The sequence below is a fragment of the Hydractinia symbiolongicarpus genome, chromosome 5 (assembly GCF_029227915.1).
Source record: "Hydractinia symbiolongicarpus strain clone_291-10 chromosome 5, HSymV2.1, whole genome shotgun sequence".
In the NCBI taxonomy this organism is placed as follows: domain Eukaryota; kingdom Metazoa; phylum Cnidaria; class Hydrozoa; order Anthoathecata; family Hydractiniidae; genus Hydractinia; species Hydractinia symbiolongicarpus.
Genome location: NC_079879.1, coordinates 32,136,245 through 32,156,839, shown reverse-complemented (window position 1 = coordinate 32,156,839; position 20,595 = coordinate 32,136,245). Strand labels below are relative to the sequence as shown.

Genomic DNA, 20,595 nt, shown 5'->3' with positions numbered 1-20,595 from the left:
AAATGTAGTTTTTGAAACCGTCTCTATTTTTTCAGCGCGAGCTAAGAGCTAGGATAGGTCCCACAGTAAAAAATGACTTATTTATCTACAGTTTTAAATAAGGCGCTATCACAGCGGCCAGTGTAATCGTTGAGTTCCACCAATCGTGTCAATTTATGAAGAATGTTATTTCTCGTAGTCCAATTGGCTCATTTATCACATTTGTAAGGTCAAAGCCCAAAATCAGTTCAATTAAATCCCACAGGCAATCGTTTCGCTTTTAAAAGCGATTCAACCTAGTAATATCAGAGACATATCGCTAAATACATGCTGATACGAAAGTGTGACGATACCGTTGTAACTCAAACGGACTGATACCGTTAGAAAGTCAAAGAAATGTAGTTTTTGAAACCGTCTCTACTTCTTCAGCGCGAGCTAACAGCTAGGATTGGTCCCACAGTAAAAAATGACTTATTTATCTACATTTTTAAATAACGCGCTATCACAGCGCCCAGTGTAATCGCTGAGTTCCAGCAATCATGTGAAATTAAGAAAAATATTATTTCTTGGATTGCAATTGGCTGATTTAACACATTTATAAGGTCAAGTCCAAAATCAGTTCAATTAAGTCCCACAGTCAATCGTTTCACTGATAAAAGCGATGCAACGTAGTAATATCTGAATCATATTGCTAAATACATGTTGGTACGAATATGTGACGCAACCGTTGTAACTCAAACGGACTGATACCGTTAGAAAGTCAAAGAAATGTAGTTTTTGAAACTGTCTCTCTTTCTTCAGCGCGAGCTAACGACTAGGATTGCTCCCACAGTTAAAAAACAAAATCCCTTTGAAGACATTGTCACATGCGAAGCTGAAGTCATCAGCTGGCTCCACGTTAACCTTCACAGAACGACTACCCCTCAGACATAACAAAGCAGAACGCATTATTACAAAACTTTATTTACATCTTATCCATGACATTATTCGTTCATACTTTTGTCCCGTCTTGTTAGCAATCTTTTCAGCGAGATGTTTGTGAAATATGGTACCTTCTTGACTCATGCCTCCATTAATGGAAAAAACAAGTGGAGTGAATGAGCCATGTTCAAGGTTGATGACGCGGTCGTTATATTTCCTCTTCTTTTCGTTCTCGTGATTCCTATATATTGCTGCTACTGGATTGTTCGCTTGTGAGTTGGAGTTGACATTGGTAATTCGAACGTCGAAATAAGCGGATTGTCCCGGACGCCAAAAAACGGGAGCTCGTATATCAAGTCGGGCTTCATCATTTTCAACCGGTTGTAGTTTCGGTTCAATTTCAACGTCATTGCATGCCATTTTAAGAAGGTTTGCCTCAAAATCTCTTACGTTGTCGTGACGAATAGAAACAAATCCTCCCTTTTTGCAGTTCATGGTATGATTCGTATCGAATGGTTGTCCACATGTACACTTTGATGGTAAGTTCTTGACTTTGCGATTATATCTTAAAGCGAATGCATCACGGAATTCGTCCTTTGATAAATCAAATCCTTGGTCTTTCAGGGGGAGGACAGTAAGCCAACTTGATGCGCCTTTTTCGCAATTCTGAGAAAGAACTCTTGACAATTTATTATCAAGTTCACTGATTACATTCTCACGTTCTTGTCTCTGTAAGGCTGTGACTAATTCCGTTCTGTCATGGCGAACTTGTCTTACAGTTTCTCTTGAAGGGATGTCGTTACCTTGAGATACAATCACTTCAACAAGGGGTGCAGATATGGCCAATCATAAACTACAATCAATTTTCGCTTTTTGAGTCAACACAGGTATGCCCATTCCGCCATCTCGAATTGGTAATTTGAACAGTTTGCGATCAGTTTCCGATATGGTCTCTCCAAACAAAGCAGGCAGGAATTCGTCCTCGATGACTTTATCAAGTGGTGTGAGGAAATACTCCATATTTGGAATAGTTCTCATAAAATAATTGAATTTATGCATTTCGCCATGAGTATAAGCAGCAAATGCGGCTTGTGGTTCGCTAATTGCGATCTCAGCTAATTTTCTCATTTCATTGCACCACTGATCCACTTTTTCCGTTGCATACTGCTTTTTATAATCTGCACTACCAATTACAGCTCCTAAGTGACGTTTTCCATCTATTGTGTATTTAATAGAGGAGCCACTAAATTCTATTTTGGCAAGTTCGAGTACCCTATCGTCCTTCGCTATTAACCACGATTTCGATTCATTAACATGGTATCCGTATTTGCGTCCTTCAGATATCACTAAGTTCCACCTTCGGAGTAAACCGTTCACAGTGCCAGCACCTGTAGCATCGTCCGCCAACCAGACCTGCTTTACGGAAGCGATAGATCTCAATCGATCCTGTATAATAACGGTACTGATCGCGTAAAAGAACATAGCAAGATTGTCTCCCTGAGTTGTGCCTTCTTGTGATAATAACTCAGTTTCATTTCGTACAATAAGTCTCGATGCCTTTCTGTAGGTATTGATTAGTATCGTGGCAAAGTGTGGACAAGTATATTGTACATTATGAAGTGCAACATTACGGTTTAGTGTGTTGAACGCATTACTCGCATCTACCAGTATGACAGCCTCGCATTGTTCAGTCTCGAAAATAGTTCTCATCGCATGAATAGCAGCTTCGGCGCCACTTTCGACACCTGTGGCGATGGCTTTGCCCATTATACGGCGCAACGTCTCACCAACTCCAATGGGTCTGACACCAGGGTTTTTGTTCAACGGGATTAAATTACATGCGACAAGAGAATCGATTGTATTAGGGTCTACAATCGTGGTAGCTAATTTTCGAGTCAGAGTTGCGATTTGTTCTCGAAGCTCTTTTCCTTCCTGTTTAAACTTGTTGTTAACCAGCATATTTTTAAATTGGTCGGCATCCATCTTTGAAGGTCCTGCTGCACCTCGTGTTTGCTTTGCAACTATTCTTATGAGGTCTTCGTTGATGTTGTCTTGCAGCTGATTTAATGGTCCTTGTAATAAACTATTTGGTAGTATAGTAGCTGGAGACGGATGTTTTGCTCGAAGTTCTCTTATTGTCTCGTCATCAGCAGGTAACACGCCAGAGTCATTATTTTCAGATAGAAATTTTATGGCTGCGCTGACCTTTCCCTCCAACATGAGCTTTGCAAAAATTCGGGAAACGTCTGCTTCGGTTCTCATGTTACTACTTCCAAGTCTTTTCTGAATGGGTCGTCCATCTTTTAACAGTAGTGTAATATTTCCTTCTCTCCAGAGTTGTAAACGTTCGTCTAATTTTGCAGCGTGTTCTTTCGCTTTACTTTGTCTGGAGGGTTTTTCAAGAAGCAGACTAGGCAAGACCATGAACGTTCTAATGGAAACGGGTTTTAACTTCGTGTCTCTGTTAAATTGGTCTAGCCAATAAGACAATTCGCTTATGAAAACCTTCCCAGCTTTTCCAGACGGGAGCATGAAGAGATTTTTACGCCATTTAATGATCTCGTTGTATACGTTATTTAGCTGAGTTTCATAAACGTCTGCTGGTATACCGTTTATATTAACATCCCGTGCTAGGTTTTCCGGTGTATATAAGGGTAAATATGGTTGAATAACCTCTTCGTGTCTGATGTGTAAAACGTCGGCTTCTAGCAGAGCAGTGGTGGTTTCTATTTCCTCATCATCATTTGTGTTATAAAAGTCGTTAAGCAATCCATTAACACGTCTTATGTACATTAACTCTTTCCTTTTACATGAGCCACGGTGTATGTTCAGTCCTCGGAGACTTTCAAATTGCCTTTTGCATAAATCACACGTTTGAACCATGTTCTCATAAGAAATATGTTTACATGAAATGATTCAAGAAAGTTTTAAATCATAAGTATTGTGACGCGAGATCTTCGTTGTTAGCCCATTTCACTTCGTTAATATTTGCGGAAAATAACTTCTGTGTACCATTAATAAGGAATATAGCCTTCTTCTCTCGATGTTCTCCGTTGAAAATCACAATTTAACCAGTTTCTCTTAACCACTTGAAAACACGTCCTCCTCTTACTAGTTCCTTTGAATGACATACCACATTCAACAGTTAAAAATGTCTTATTTATCTACAATTTTAAATAAAGCGCTTCACAGCGGCCAGTGTAGTGGCTGAGTTCCAGCAATCATGTCAAATTAAGAAGAATGTTATTTCTTGGAGTCCAATTGGCTCACTTACCACATATATACGGTCAAAGTCCAAAATCAGTTTAATTAAGTCCCACAGTCAATTGTTTCACTGTTAAAAGCGATGCAACCTAGTAATATCAGAAACACATCGCTAAATACATGTTACTGCGAATATGTGACGCAACCGTTGTAACTCAAACGGACTGATACCGTTAGAAAGTAAATAAAATGTAGTTTTTGAAACTGTGTCTCTTTCTTCAGCGCGGGCTAACGGTTAGGATTGGTGCCACAGTAACAACTAACTTACTTATCTACACTTTTAAATAAAGCGCTACCACAGAGCCCAGTGTAATCGCTGAGTTCGACCAATCATGTCAAATTAAGAAGAATGTTATTTCTTGGAGTCCAATTGTCTCATTTATCACATTTATAAGGTGAAAGTCCAAAATCAGCTCAATTACATCCCACAGTCAATCGTTTCACTGTTAAAACCGATTCAACCTAGTAATATCAGAAAAATATCGCTAAAGATATGTTGGTACGAATATGTGACGCAAACGTTGTAACTGAAACGGACTGATACCGTTAGAACGTCAAAGAAATGTAGTTTTTGAAACCGTCTCTATTTTTTCAGCGCGAGCTAAGAGCTAGGATAGGTCCCACAGTAAAAAATGACTTATTTATCTACAGTTTTAAATAAGGCGCTATCACAGCGGCCAGTGTAATCGTTGAGTTCCAACAATCGTGTCAATTTATGAAGAATGTTATTTCTCGTAGTCCAATTGGCTCATTTATCACATTTGTAAGGTCAAAGCCCAAAATCAGTTCAATTAAATCCCACAGGCAATCGTTTTGCTGTTAAAAGCGATTCAACCTAGTAATATCAGAGACATATCGCTAAATACATGCTGATACGAAAGTGTGACGATACCGTTGTAACTCAAACGGACTGATACCGTTAGAAAGTCAAAGAAATATAGTTTTTGAAATCGTCTCTACTTCTTCAGCGCGAGCTAACAGCTAGGATTGGTCCCACAGTAAAAAATGACTTATTTATCTACATTTTTAAATAACGCGCTATCACAGCGCCCAGTGTAATCGCTGAGTTCCAACAATCATGTGAAATTAAGAAAAATATTATTTCTTGGATTGCAATTGGCTGATTTAACACATTTATAAGGTCAAGTCCAAAATCATTTCAATTAAGTCCCACAGTCAATCGTTTCACTGATAAAAGCGATGCAACGTAGTAATATCTGAATCATATTGCTAAATACATGTTGGTACGAATATGTGACGCAACCGTTGTAACACAAACGGACTGATACCGTTAGAAAGTAAATGAAATGTAGTTTTTGAAACTGTGTCTCTTTCTTCAGCGCGGGCTAACGGTTAGGATTGGTGCCACAGTAACAACTAACTTACTTATCTACACTTTTAAATAAAGCGCTACCACAGAGCCCAGTGTAATCGCTGAGTTCGACCAATCATGTCAAATTAAGAAGAATGTTATTTCTTGGAGTCCAATTGTCTCATTTATCACATTTATAAGGTCAAATTCCAAAATCAGCTCAATTAAATCCCACAGTCAATCGTTTCACTGTTAAAAGCAATTCAACCTAGTAATATCAGAGACATATCGCTAAATACATGCTGATACGAAAGTGTGACGATACCGTTGTAACTCAAACGGACTGATACCGTTAGAAAGTCAATGAAATGTAGTTTTTGAAACTGTGTCTCTTTCTTCAGCGCGGGCTAACGGTTAGGATTGGTGCCACAGTAACAACTAACTTACTTATCTGCACTTTTAAATAAAGCGCTACCACAGAGCCCAGTGTAATCGCTGAGTTCGACCAATCATGTCAAATTAAGAAGAATGTTATTTCTTGGAGTCCAATTGTCTCATTTATCACATTTATAAGGTCAAAGTCCAAAATCAGCTTAATTAAATCCCACAGTCAATCGTTTCACTGATAAAAGCGATGCAACGTAGTGATATCTGAATCATATTGCTAAATACATGTTGGTACGAATATGTGACGCAACTGTTGTAACTCAAACGGACTGATACCGTTAGAAAGTAAATGAAATGTAGTTTTTGAAACTGTGTCTCTTTCTTCAGCGCGGGCTAACGGTTAGGATTGGTGCCACAGTAACAACTAACTTACTTATCTACACTTTTAAATAAAGCGCTACCACAGAGCCCAGTGTAATCGCTGAGTTCGACCAATCATGTCAAATTAAGAAGAATGTTATTTCTTGGAGTCCAATTGTCTCATTTATCACATTTATAAGGTCAAATTCCAAAATCAGCTCAATTAAATCCCACAGTCAATCGTTTCACTGTTAAAAGCAATTCAACCTAGTAATATCAGAAACATATCGCTAAATATATGTTGGTACGAATATGGGACGCAAACGTTGTAACTGAAACGGACTGATACCGTTAGAACGTCAAAGAAATGTAGTTTTTGAAACCGTCTCTATTTTTTCAGCGCGAGCTAAGAGCTAGGATAGGTCCCACAGTAAAAAATGACTTATTTATCTGCAGTTTTAAATAAGGCGCTATCACAGCGGCCAGTGTAATCGTTGAGTTCCACCAATCGTGTCAATTTATGAAGAATGTTATTTCTCGTAGTCCAATTGGCTCATTTATCACATTTGTATGGTCAAAGCCCAAAATCAGTTCAATTAAATCCCACAGGCAATCGTTTCGCTGTTAAAAGCGATTCAACCTAGTAATATCAGAGACATATCGCTAAATACATGCTGATACGAAAGTGTGACGATACCGTTGTAACTCAAACGGACTGATACCGTTAGAAAGTCAAAGAAATGTAGTTTTTGAAACCCTCTCTACTTCTTCAGCGCGAGCTAACAGCTAGGATTGGTCCCACAGTAAAAAATGACTTATTTATCTACATTTTTAAATAACGCGCTATTAAAAACCCCAATGTAATCGCTGAGTTCCAGCAATCATGTGAAATTAAGAAAAATATTATTTCTTGGATTGCAATTGGCTCATTTAACACATTTATAAGGTCAAGTCCAAAATCAGTTCAATTAAGTCCCACAGTCAATCGTTTCACTGATAAAAGCGATGCAACGTAGTGATATCTGAATCATATTGCTAAATACATGTTGGTACGAATATGTGACGCAACTGTTGTAACTCAAACGGACTGATACCGTTAGAAAGTAAATGAAATGTAGTTTTGGAAACTGTGTCTCTTTCTTCAGCGCGGGCTAACGGTTAGGATTGGTGCCACAGTAACAACTAACTTACTTATCTACACTTTTAAATAAAGCGCTACCACAGAGCCCAGTGTAATCGCTGAGTTCGACCAATCATGTCAAATTAAGAAGAATGTTATTTCTTGGAGTCCAATTGTCTCATTTATCACATTTATAAGGTCAAATTCCAAAATCAGCTCAATTAAATCCCACAGTCAATCGTTTCACTGTTAAAAGCAATTCAACCTAGTAATATCAGAAACATATCGCTAAATATATGTTGGTACGAATATGTGACGTAAACGTTGTAACTGAAACGGACTGATACCGTTAGAACGTCAAAGAAATGTAGTTTTTGAAACCGTCTCTATTTTTTCAGCGCGAGCTAACAGCTAGGATAGGTCCCACAGTAAAAAATGACTTATTTATCTACAGTTTTAAATAAGGCGCTATCACAGCGCCCAGTGTAATCGCTGAGTTCCCACAATCATATGAAATTAAGAAGAATGTTATTTCTTGGAGTGCAATTGGCTCATTTAACATATTTATAAGGTCAAAGTCCAAAATCAGTTCAATTAAGTCCCACAGTCAATCGTTTCACTGATGAAAGCGATGCAACGTAGTAATATCTGAAACATATTGCTAAATACATGTTGGTACGAATATGTAACGCAACCGTTGTAACTCAAGCAGACTTGTACCGTTCGAAATTCAATGAAATGAAGTTTTTGAAACTGTCTCTCTTACTTCAGCGCAAGCTAACGGCTAGGATTGGTCCCACAGTAGAAAAAGTCTTATTTATCTACAATTTTAATTAAAGCCCTATCACAGCGGCCAGTGTAATCGTTGAGTTCCAACAATCGTGTCAAATTAAGAAGAATGTTATTTCTTGGAGTCCAATTGTCTCATTTATCACATTTATAAGGTGAAAGTCCAAAATCAGCTCAATTACATCCCACAGTCAATCGTTTCACTGTTAAAACCGATTCAACCTAGTAATATCAGAAAAATATCGCTAAAGATATGTTGGTACGAATATGTGACGCAAACGTTGTAACTGAAACGGACTGATACCGTTAGAACGTCAAAGAAATGTAGTTTTTGAAACCGTCTCTATTTTTTCAGCGCGAGCTAAGAGCTAGGATAGGTCCCACAGTAAAAAATGACTTATTTATCTACAGTTTTAAATAAGGCGCTATCACAGCGGCCAGTGTAATCGTTGAGTTCCACCAATCGTGTCAATTTATGAAGAATGTTATTTCTCGTAGTCCAATTGGCTCATTTATCACATTTGTAAGGTCAAAGCCCAAAATCAGTTCAATTAAATCCCACAGGCAATCGTTTCGCTGTTAAAAGCGATTCAACCTAGTAATATCAGAGACATATCGCTAAATACATGCTGATACGAAAGTGTGACGATACCGTTGTAACTCAAACGGACTGATACCGTTAGAAAGTCAAAGAAATATAGTTTTTGAAATCGTCTCTACTTCTTCAGCGCGAGCTAACAGCTAGGATTGGTCCCACAGTAAAAAATGACTTACTTATCTACACTTTTAAATAAAGCGCTACCACAGAGCCCAGTGTAATCGCTGAGTTCGACCAATCATGTCAAATTAGGAAGAATGTTATTTCTTGGATTGCAATTGGCTGATTTAACACATTTATAAGGTCAAGTCCAAAATCATTTCAATTAAGTCCCACAGTCAATCGTTTCACTGATAAAAGCGATGCAACGTAGTAATATCTGAATCATATTGCTAAATACATGTTGGTACGAATATGTGACGCAACCGTTGTAACTCAAACGGACTGATACCGTTAGAAAGTAAATGAAATGTAGTTTTTGAAACTGTGTCTCTTTCTTCAGCGCGGGCTAACGGTTAGGATTGGTGCCACAGTAACAACTAACTTACTTATCTACACTTTTAAATAAAGCGCTACCACAGAGCCCAGTGTAATCGCTGAGTTCGACCAATCATGTCAAATTAAGAAGAATGTTATTTCTTGGAGTCCAATTGTCTCATTTATCACATTTATAAGGTCAAATTCCAAAATCAGCTCAATTAAATCCCACAGTCAATCGTTTCACTGTTAAAAGCAATTCAACCTAGTAATATCAGAAACATATCGCTAAATATATGTTGGTACGAATATGTGACGTAAACGTTGTAACTGAAACGGACTGATACCGTTAGAACGTCAAAGAAATGTAGTTTTTGAAACCGTCTCTATTTTTTCAGCGCGAGCTAACAGCTAGGATAGGTCCCACAGTAAAAAATGACTTATTTATCTACAGTTTTAAATAAGGCGCTATCACAGCGTCCAGTGTAATCGCTGAGTTCCCACAATCATGTGAAATTAAGAAGAATGTTATTTCTTGGAGTGCAATTGGCTCATTTAACATATTTATAAGGTCAAAGTCCAAAATCAGTTCAATTAAGTCCCACAGTCAATCGTTTCACTGATGAAAGCGATGCAACGTAGTAATATCTGAAACATATTGCTAAATACATGTCGGTACGAATATGTAACGCAACCGTTGTAACTCAAGCAGACTTGTACCGTTCGAAAATCAATGAAATGAAGTTTTTAAACTGTCTCTCTTACTTCAGCGCAAGCTAACGGCTAGGATTGGTCCCACAGTAGAAAAAGTCTTATTTATCTACAATTTTAATTAAAGCCCTATCACAGCGGCCAGTGTAATCGTTGAGTTCCAACAATCGTGTCAAATTATGAAGAATGTTATTTCTCGTAGTCCAATTGGCTCATTTATCACATTTGTAAGGTCAAAGCCCAAAATCAGTTCAATTAAATCCCACAGGCAATCGTTTCGCTGTTAAAAGCGATTCAACCTAGTAATATCAGAGACATATCGCTAAATACATGCTGATACGAAAGTGTGACGATACCGTTGTAACTCAAACGGACTGATACCGTTAGAAAGTCAAAGAAATGTAGTTTTTGAAACCATCTCTACTTCTTCAGCGCGAGCTAACAGCTAGGATTGGTCCCACAGTAAAAAATGACTTATTTATCTACATTTTTAAATAACGCGCTATCACAGCGCCCAGTGTAATCGCTGAGTTCCAGCAATCATGTGAAATTAAGAAAAATATTATTGTAGATAAATAAGACATTTTTACTCTGGGACCAATCCTAGCCGTTAGCTCGCGCTGAAGTAAGAGAGACAGTTTCAAAAACTACATTTCTTTGACTTTCTAACGGTATCAGTCCGTTTCAGTTACAACGGTTGCGTCACACTTTCGTATCAGCATGTGTTTAGCGATATGTCTCTGATATTACTAGGTTGAATCGCTTTTAACGGCGAAACGATTGCCTGTGGGATTTAATTGAACTGATTTTGGGCTTTGACCTTACAAATGTGATAAATGAGCCAATTGGACTCCAAGAAATAACATTCTTCATAAATTGACACGATTGTTGGAACTCAACGATTACACTGGCCGCTGTGATAGCGCCTTATTTAAAACTGTAGATAAATAAGTCATTTTTTACTGTGGGACCAATCCTAGCTGTTAGCTTGCGCTGAAGAAATAGAGATGGTTTCGAAAACTACATTTCTTTGACTTTCTAACGGTATCAGTCCGTTTGAGTTACAACGGTATCGTCACACTTTCGTATCAGCATGTATTTAGCGATATGTCTCTGATATTACTAGGTTGAATCGCTTTTAACAGCGAAACGATTGCCTGTGGGATTTAATTGAACTGATTTTGTGCTTTGACCTTACAAATGTGATAAATGAGCCAATTGGACTCCGAGAAATAACATTCTTCATAAATTGACACGATTGGTGGAACTCAACGATTACACTGGCCGCTGTGATAGCGCCTTATTTAAAACTGTAGATAAATAAGTCATTTTTTACTGTGGGACCTATCCTAGCTGTTAGCTCGCGCTGAAAAAATAGAGACGGTTTCAAAAACTACATTTCTTTGACGTTCTAACGGTATCAGTCCGTTTCAGTTACAACGTTTGCGTCACATATTCGTACCAACATATATTTAGCGATATGTTTCTGATATTACTAGGTTGAATTGCTTTTAACAGTGAAACGATTGACTGTGGGATTTAATTGAGCTGATTTTGGAATTTGACCTTATAAATGTGATAAATGAGACAATTGGACTCCAAGAAATACCATTCTTCTTAATTTGACATGATTGGTCGAACTCAGCGATTACACTGGGCTCTGTGGTAGCGCTTTATTTAAAAGTGTAGATAAGTAAGTTAGTTGTTACTGTGGCACCAATCCTAACCGTTAGCCCGCGCTGAAGAAAGAGACACAGTTTCAAAAACTACATTTCATTTACTTTCTAACGGTATCAGTCCGTTTGAGTTACAACAGTTGCGTCACATATTCGTACCAACATGTATTTAGCAATATGATTCAGATATTACTACGTTGCATCGCTTTTATCAGTGAAACGATTGACTGTGGGACTTAATTGAACTGATTTTGGACTTGACCTTATAAATGTGTTAAATGAGCCAATTGCAATCCAAGAAATAATATTTTTCTTACTTTCACATGATTGCTGGAACTCAGCGATTACACTGGGCGCTGTGATAGCGCGTTATTTAAAAATGTAGATAAATAAGTCATTTTTTACTGTGGGACCAATCCTAGCTGTTAGCTCGCGCTGAAGAAGTAGAGACGGTTTCAAAAACTACATTTCTTTGACTTTCTAACGGTATCAGTCCGTTTGAGTTACAACGGTATCGTCACACTTTCGTATCAGCATGTATTTAGCGATATGTCTCTGATATTACTAGGTTGAATCGCTTTTAACAGCGAAACGATTGCCTGTGGGATTTAATTGAACTGATTTTGGGCTTTGACCATACAAATGTGATAAATGAGCCAATTGGAATACGAGAAATAACATTCTTCATAAATTGACACGATTGGTGGAACTCAACGATTACACTGGCCGCTGTGATAGCGCCTTATTTAAAACTGCAGATAAATAAGTCATTTTTTACTGTGGGACCTATCCTAGCTCTTAGCTCGCGCTGAAAAAATAGAGACGGTTTCAAAAACTACATTTCTTTGACGTTCTAACGGTATCAGTCCGTTTTAGTTACAACGTTTGCGTCACATATTCGTACCAACATATATTTAGCGATATGTTTCTGATATTACTAGGTTGAATCGCTTTTAACAGTGAAACGATTGACTGTGGGATTTAATTGAGCTGATTTTGGACTTTGACCTTATAAATGTGATAAATGAGACAATTGGACTCCAAGAAATAACATTCTTCTTAATTTGACATGATTGGTCGAACTCAGCGATTACACTGGGCTATGTGGTAGCGCTTTATTTAAAAGTGTAGATAAGTAAGTTAGTTGTTAATGTGGCACCAATCCTAACCGTTAGCCCGCGCTAAAGAAAGAGACACAGTTTCAAAAACTACATTTCATTGACGTTCTAACGGTATCAGTCCGTTTGAGTTACAACGGTATCGTCACACTTTCGTATCAGCATGTATTTAGCGATATGTCTCTGATATTACTAGGTTGAATCGCTTTTAACAGCGAAACGATTGCCTGTGGGATTTAATTGAACTGATTTTGGGCTTTGACCATACAAATGTGATAAATGAGCCAATTGGAATACGAGAAATAACATTCTTCATAAATTGACACGATTGGTGGAACTCAACGATTACACTGGCCGCTGTGATAGCGCCTTATTTAAAACTGCAGATAAATAAGTCATTTTTTACTGTAGGACCTATCCTAGCTCTTAGCTCGCGCTGAAAAAATAGAGACGGTTTCAAAAACTACATTTCTTTGACGTTCTAACGGTATCAGTCCGTTTTAGTTACAACGTTTGCGTCACATATTCGTACCAACATATATTTAGCGATATGTTTCTGATATTACTAAGTTGAATCGCTTTTAACAGTGAAACGATTGACTGTGGGATTTAATTGAGCTGATTTTGGACTTTGACCTTATAAATGTGATAAATGAGACAATTGGACTCCAAGAAATAACATTCTTCTTAATTTGAAATGATTGGTCGAACTCAGCGATTACACTGGGCTATGTGGTAGCGCTTTATTTAAAAGTGTAGATAAGTAAGTTAGTTGTTAATGTGGCACCAATCCTAACCGTAAGCCCGCGCTGAAGAAAGAGACACAGTTTCAAAAACTACATTTCATTGACTTTCTAACGGTATCAGTCCGTTTGAGTTACAACGGTATCGTCACACTTTCATATCAGCATGTATTTAGCGATATGTCTCTGATATTACTAGGTTGAATCGCTTTTAACAGCGAAACGATTGCCTGTGGGATTTAATTGAACTGATTTTGGGCTTTGACCTTACAAATGTGATAAATGAGCCAATTGGACTCCGAGAAATAACATTCTTCATAAATTGACGCGATTGGTGGAACTCAACGATTACACTGGCCGCTGTGATAGCGCCTTATTTAAAACTGTAGATAAATAAGTCATTTTTTACTGTGGGACCTATCCTAGCTGTTAGCTCGCGCTGAAAAAATAGAGACGGTTTCAAAAACTACATTTCTTTGACGTTCTAACGGTATCAGTCCGTTTCAGTTACAACGTTTGCGTCACATATTCGTACCAACATATATTTAGCGATATGTTTCTGATATTACTAGGTTGAATTGCTTTTAACAGTGAAACGATTGACTGTGGGATTTAATTGAGCTGATTTTTGGAATTTGACCTTATAAATGTGATAAATGAGACAATTGGACTCCAAGAAATAACATTCTTCTTAATTTGACATGATTGGTCGAACTCAGCGATTACACTGGGCTCTGTGGTAGCGCTTTATTTAAAAGTGTAGATAAGTAAGTTAGTTGTTACTGTGGCACCAATCCTAACCGTTAGCCCGCGCTGAAGAAAGAGACACAGTTTCAAAAACTACATTTCATTTACTTTCTAACGGTATCAGTCCGTTTGAGTTACAACAGTTGCGTCACATATTGGTACCATCATGTATTTAGCAATATGATTCAGATATTACTACGTTGCATCGCTTTTATCAGTGAAACGATTGACTGTGGGACTTAATTGAACTGATTTTGGACTTGACCTTATAAATGTGTTAAATGAGCCAATTGCAATCCAAGAAATAATATTTTTCTTAATTTCACATGATTGCTGGAACTCAGCGATTACACTGGGCGCTGTGATAGCGCGTTATTTAAAAATGTAGATAAATAAGTCATTTTTTACTGTGGGACCAATCCTAGCTGTTAGCTCGCGCTGAAGAAGTAGAGACGGTTTCAAAAACTACATTTCTTTGACTTTCTAACGGTATCAGTCCGTTTGAGTTACAACGGTATCGTCACACTTTCGTATCAGCATGTATTTAGCGATATGTCTCTGATATTACTAGGTTGAATCGCTTTTAACAGCAAAAGGATTGCCTGTGGGATTTAATTGAACTGATTTTGGGCTTTGACCTTACAAATGTGATAAATGAGCCAATTGGACTACGAGAAATAACATTCTTCATAAATGGACACGATTGGTGGAACTCAACGATTACACTGGGCGCTGTGATAGCGCGTTATTTAAAAATGTAGATAAATAAGTCATTTTTTACTGTGGGACCAATCCTAGCTGTTAGCTCGCGCTGAAGAAGTAGAGACGGTTTCAAAAACTACATTTCTTTGACTTTCTAACGGTATCAGTCCGTTTGAGTTACAACGTTATCGTCACACTTTCGTATCAGCATGTATTTAGCGATATGTCTCTGATATTACTAGGTTGAATCGCTTTTAACAGCGAAACGATTGCCTGTGGGATTTAATTGAACTGATTTTGGGCTTTGACCTTACAAATGTGATAAATGAGCCAATTGGACTACGAGAAATAACATTCTTCATAAATTGACACGATTGGTGGAACTCAACGATTACACTGGCCGCTGTGATAGCGCCTTATTTAAAACTGTAGATAAATAAGTCATTTTTTACTGTGGGACCTATCCTAGCTCTTAGCTCGCGCTGAAAAAATAGAGACGGTTTCAAAAACTACATTTCTTTGACGTTCTAACGGTATCAGTCGGTTTCAGTTACAACGTTTGCGTCACATATTCGTACCAACATATATTTAGCGATATTTTTCTGATATTACTAGGTTGAATCGGTTTTAACAGTGAAACGATTGACTGTGGGATGTAATTGAGCTGATTTTGGACTTTCACCTTATAAATGTGATAAATAAGACAATTGGACTCCAAGAAATAACATTCTTCTTAATTTGACATGATTGGTCGAACTCAGCGATTACACTGGGCTCTGTGGTAGCGCTTTATTTAAAAGTGTAGATAAGTAAGTTAGTTGTTACTGTGGCACCAATCCTAACCGTTAGCCCGCGCTGAAGAAAGAGACACAGTTTCAAAAACTACATTTCATTTACTTTCTAACGGTATCAGTCCGTTTGAGTTACAACAGTTGCGTCACATATTGGTACCATCATGTATTTAGCAATATGATTCAGATATTACTACGTTGCATCGCTTTTATCAGTGAAACGATTGACTGTGGGACTTAATTGAACTGATTTTGGACTTGACCTTATAAATGTGTTAAATGAGCCAATTGCAATCCAAGAAATAATATTTTTCTTAATTTCACATGATTGCTGGAACTCAGCGATTACACTGGGCGCTGTGATAGCGCGTTATTTAAAAATGTAGATAAATAAGTCATTTTTTACTGTGGGACCAATCCTAGCTGTTAGCTCGCGCTGAAGAAGTAGAGACGGTTTCAAAAACTACATTTCTTTGACTTTCTAACGGTATCAGTCCGTTTGAGTTACAACGGTATCGTCACACTTTCGTATCAGCATGTATTTAGCGATATGTCTCTGATATTACTAGGTTGAATCGCTTTTAACAGCAAAAGGATTGCCTGTGGGATTTAATTGAACTGATTTTGGGCTTTGACCTTACAAATGTGATAAATGAGCCAATTGGACTACGAGAAATAACATTCTTCATAAATGGACACGATTGGTGGAACTCAACGATTACACTGGGCGCTGTGATAGCGCGTTATTTAAAAATGTAGATAAATAAGTCATTTTTTACTGTGGGACCAATCCTAGCTGTTAGCTCGCGCTGAAGAAGTAGAGACGGTTTCAAAAACTACATTTCTTTGACTTTCTAACGGTATCAGTCCGTTTGAGTTACAACGTTATCGTCACACTTTCGTATCAGCATGTATTTAGCGATATGTCTCTGATATTACTAGGTTGAATCGCTTTTAACAGCGAAACGATTGCCTGTGGGATTTAATTGAACTGATTTTGGGCTTTGACCTTACAAATGTGATAAATGAGCCAATTGGACTACGAGAAATAACATTCTTCATAAATTGACACGATTGGTGGAACTCAACGATTACACTGGCCGCTGTGATAGCGCCTTATTTAAAACTGTAGATAAATAAGTCATTTTTTACTGTGGGACCTATCCTAGCTCTTAGCTCGCGCTGAAAAAATAGAGACGGTTTCAAAAACTACATTTCTTTGACGTTCTAACGGTATCAGTCCGTTTCAGTTACAACGTTTGCGTCACATATTCGTACCAACATATATTTAGCGATATTTTTCTGATATTACTAGGTTGAATCGGTTTTAACAGTGAAACGATTGACTGTGGGATGTAATTGAGCTGATTTTGGACTTTCACCTTATAAATGTGATAAATAAGACAATTGGACTCCAAGAAATAACATTCTTCTTAATTTGACATGATTGGTCGAACTCAGCGATTACACTGGGCTCTGTGGTAGCGCTTTATTTAAAAGTGTAGATAAGTAAGTTAGTTGTTACTGTGGCACCAATCCTAACCGTTAGCCCGCGCTGAAGAAAGAGACACAGTTTCAAAAACTACATTTCATTTACTTTCTAACGGTATCAGTCCGTTTGAGTTACAACGGTTGCGTCACATATTCGCACTAACATGTATTTAGCGATGTGTTTCTGATATTACTAGGTTGCATCGCTTTTAACAGTGAAACAATTGACTGTGGGACTTAATTAAACTGATTTTGGACTTTGACCGTATATATGTGGTAAGTGAGCCAATTGGACTCCAAGAAATAACATTCTTCTTAATTTGACATGATTGCTGGAACTCAGCCACTACACTGGCCGCTGTGAAGCGCTTTATTTAAAATTGTAGATAAATAAGACATTTTTAACTGTTGAGTGTGGTATGTCATTCAAAGGAACTAGTAAGAGGAGGACGTGTTTTCAAGTGGTTAAGAGAAACTGGTTAAATTGTGATTTTCAACGGAGAACATCGAGAGAAGAAGGCTATATTCCTTATTAATGGTACACAGAAGTTATTTTCCGCAAATATTAACGAAGTGAAATGGGCTAACAACGAAGATCTCGCGTCACAATACTTATGATTTAAAACTTTCTTGAATCATTTCATGTAAACATATTTCTTATGAGAACATGGTTCAAACGTGTGATTTATGCAAAAGGCAATTTGAAAGTCTCCGAGGACTGAACATACACCGTGGCTCATGTAAAAGGAAAGAGTTAATGTACATAAGACGTGTTAATGGATTGCTTAACGACTTTTATAACACAAATGATGATGAGGAAATAGAAACCACCACTGCTCTGCTAGAAGCCGACGTTTTACACATCAGACACGAAGAGGTTATTCAACCATATTTACCCTTATATACACCGGAAATCCTAGCACGGGATGTTAATATAAACGGTATACCAGCAGACGTTTATGAAACTCAGCTAAATAACGTATACAACGAGATCATTAAATGGCGTAAAAATCTCTTCATGCTCCCGTCTGGAAAAGCTGGGAAGGTTTTCATAAGCGAATTGTCTTATTGGCTAGACCAATTTAACAGAGACACGAAGTTAAAACCCGTTTCCATTAAAACGTTCATGGTCTTGCCTAGTCTGCTTCTTGAAAAACCCTCCAGACAAAGTAAAGCGAAAGAACACGCTGCAAAATTAGACGAACGTTTACAACTCTGGAGAGGAGGAAATATTACACTACTGTTAAAAGAGGGACGAACCATTCAGAAAAGACTTGGAAGTAGTAACATGAGAACCGAAGCAGACGTTTCCCGAATTTTTGCAAAGCTCACGTTGGAGGGAAAGGTCAGCGCAGCCATAAAATTTCTATCTGAAAATAATGACTCTGGCGTGTTACCTGCTGATGACGAGACAATAAGAGAACTTCGAGCAAAACATCCGTCTCCAGCTACTATACTACCAAATAGTTTATTACAAGGACCATTAAATCAGCTGCAAGACAACATCAACGAAGACCTCATAAGAATAGTTGCAAAGCAAACACGAGGTGCAGCAGGACCTTCAAAGATGGATGCCGACCAATTTAAAAATATGCTGGTTAACAACAAGTTTAAACAGGAAGGAAAAGAGCTTCGAGAACAAATTGCAACTCTGACTCGAAAATTAGCTACCACGATTGTAGACCCTAATACAATCGATTCTCTTGTCGCATGTAATTTAATCCCGTTGAACAAAAACCCTGGTGTCAGACCCATTGGAGTTGGTGAGACGTTGCGCCGTATAATGGGCAAAGCCATCGCCACAGGTGTCGAAAGTGGCGCCGAAGCTGCTATTCATGCGATGAGAACTATTTTCGAGACTGAACAATGCGAGGCTGTCATACTGGTAGATGCGAGTAATGCGTTCAACACACTAAACCGTAATGTTGCACTTCATAATGTACAATATACTTGTCCACACTTTGCCACGATACTAATCAATACCTACAGAAAGGCATCGAGACTTATTGTACGAAATGAAACTGAGTTATTATCACAAGAAGGCACAACTCAGGGAGACAATCTTGCTATGTTCTTTTACGCGATCAGTACCGTTATTATACAGGATCGATTGAGATCTATCGCTTCCGTAAAGCAGGTCTGGTTGGCGGACGATGCTACAGGTGCTGGCACTGTGAACGGTTTACTCCGAAGGTGGAACTTAGTGATATCTGAAGGACGCAAATACGGATACCATGTTAATGAATCGAAATCGTGGTTAATAGCGAAGGACGATAGGGTACTCGAACTTGCCAAAATAGAATTTAGTGGCTCCTCTATTAAATACACAATAGATGGAAAACGTCACTTAGGAGCTGTAATTGGTAGTGCAGATTATAAAAAGCAGTATGCAACGGAAAAAGTGGATCAGTGGTGCAATGAAATGAGAAAATTAGCTGAGATCGCAATTAGCGAACCACAAGCCGCATTTGCTGCTTATACTCATGGCGAAATGCATAAATTCAATTATTTTATGAGAACTATTCCAAATATGGAGTATTTCCTCACACCACTTGATAAAGTCATCGAGGACGAATTCCTGCCTGCTTTGTTTGGAGAGACCATATCGGAAACTGATCGCAAACTGTTCAAATTACCAATTCGAGATGGCGGAATGGGCATACCTGTGTTGACTCAAAAAGCGAAAATTGATTGTAGTTTATGATTGGCCATATCTGCACCCCTTGTTGAAGTGATTGTATCTCAAGGTAACGACATCCCTTCAAGAGAAACTGTAAGACAAGTTCGCCATGACAGAACGGAATTAGTCACAGCCTTACAGAGACAAGAACGTGAGAATGTAATCAGTGAACTTGATAATAAATTGTCAAGAGTTCTTTCTCAGAATTGCGAAAAAGGCGCATCAAGTTGGCTTACTGTCCTCCCCCTGAAAGACCAAGGATTTGATTTATCAAAGGACGAATTCCGTGATGCATTCGCTTTAAGATATAATCGCAAAGTCAAGAACTTACCATCAAAGTGTACATGTGGACAACCATTCGATACGAATCATACCATGAACTGCAAAAAGGGAGGATTTGTTTCTATTCGTCACGACAACGTAAGAGATTTTGAGGCAAACCTTCTTAAAATGGCATGCAATGACGTTGAAATTGAACCGAAACTCCAACCGGTTGAAAATGATGAAGCCCGACTCGATATACGAGCTCCCGTTTTTTGGCGTCCGGGACAATCCGCTTATTTCGACGTTCGAATTACCAATGTCAACTCCAACTCACAAGCGAACAATCCAGTAGCAGCAATATATAGGAATCACGAGAACGAAAAGAAGAGGAAATATAACGACCGCGTCATCAACCTTGAACATGGCTCATTCACTCCACTTGTTTTTTCCATTAATGGAGGTATG

At 38.1% G+C, this 20,595-nt stretch overlaps 1 protein-coding gene across 1 annotated transcript; it reads right to left on the bottom strand.

Annotated features, from left to right (window-relative positions):
- Window positions 1–939: 939 nt before the first annotated feature.
- Window positions 940–19,309, bottom strand: LOC130646118 (uncharacterized). Its single transcript, XM_057452257.1, has 3 exons — window positions 19,170–19,309; window positions 1,758–2,645; window positions 940–1,703 (listed from the first exon to the last, which is right to left on the bottom strand). The coding sequence occupies exons 2-3, from the start codon at window positions 2,608–2,610 to the stop codon at window positions 940–942; spliced, it is 1,617 nt and encodes a 538-aa protein (XP_057308240.1). The 5' UTR covers window positions 2,611–2,645; window positions 19,170–19,309.
- Window positions 19,310–20,595: the final 1,286 nt, after the last annotated feature.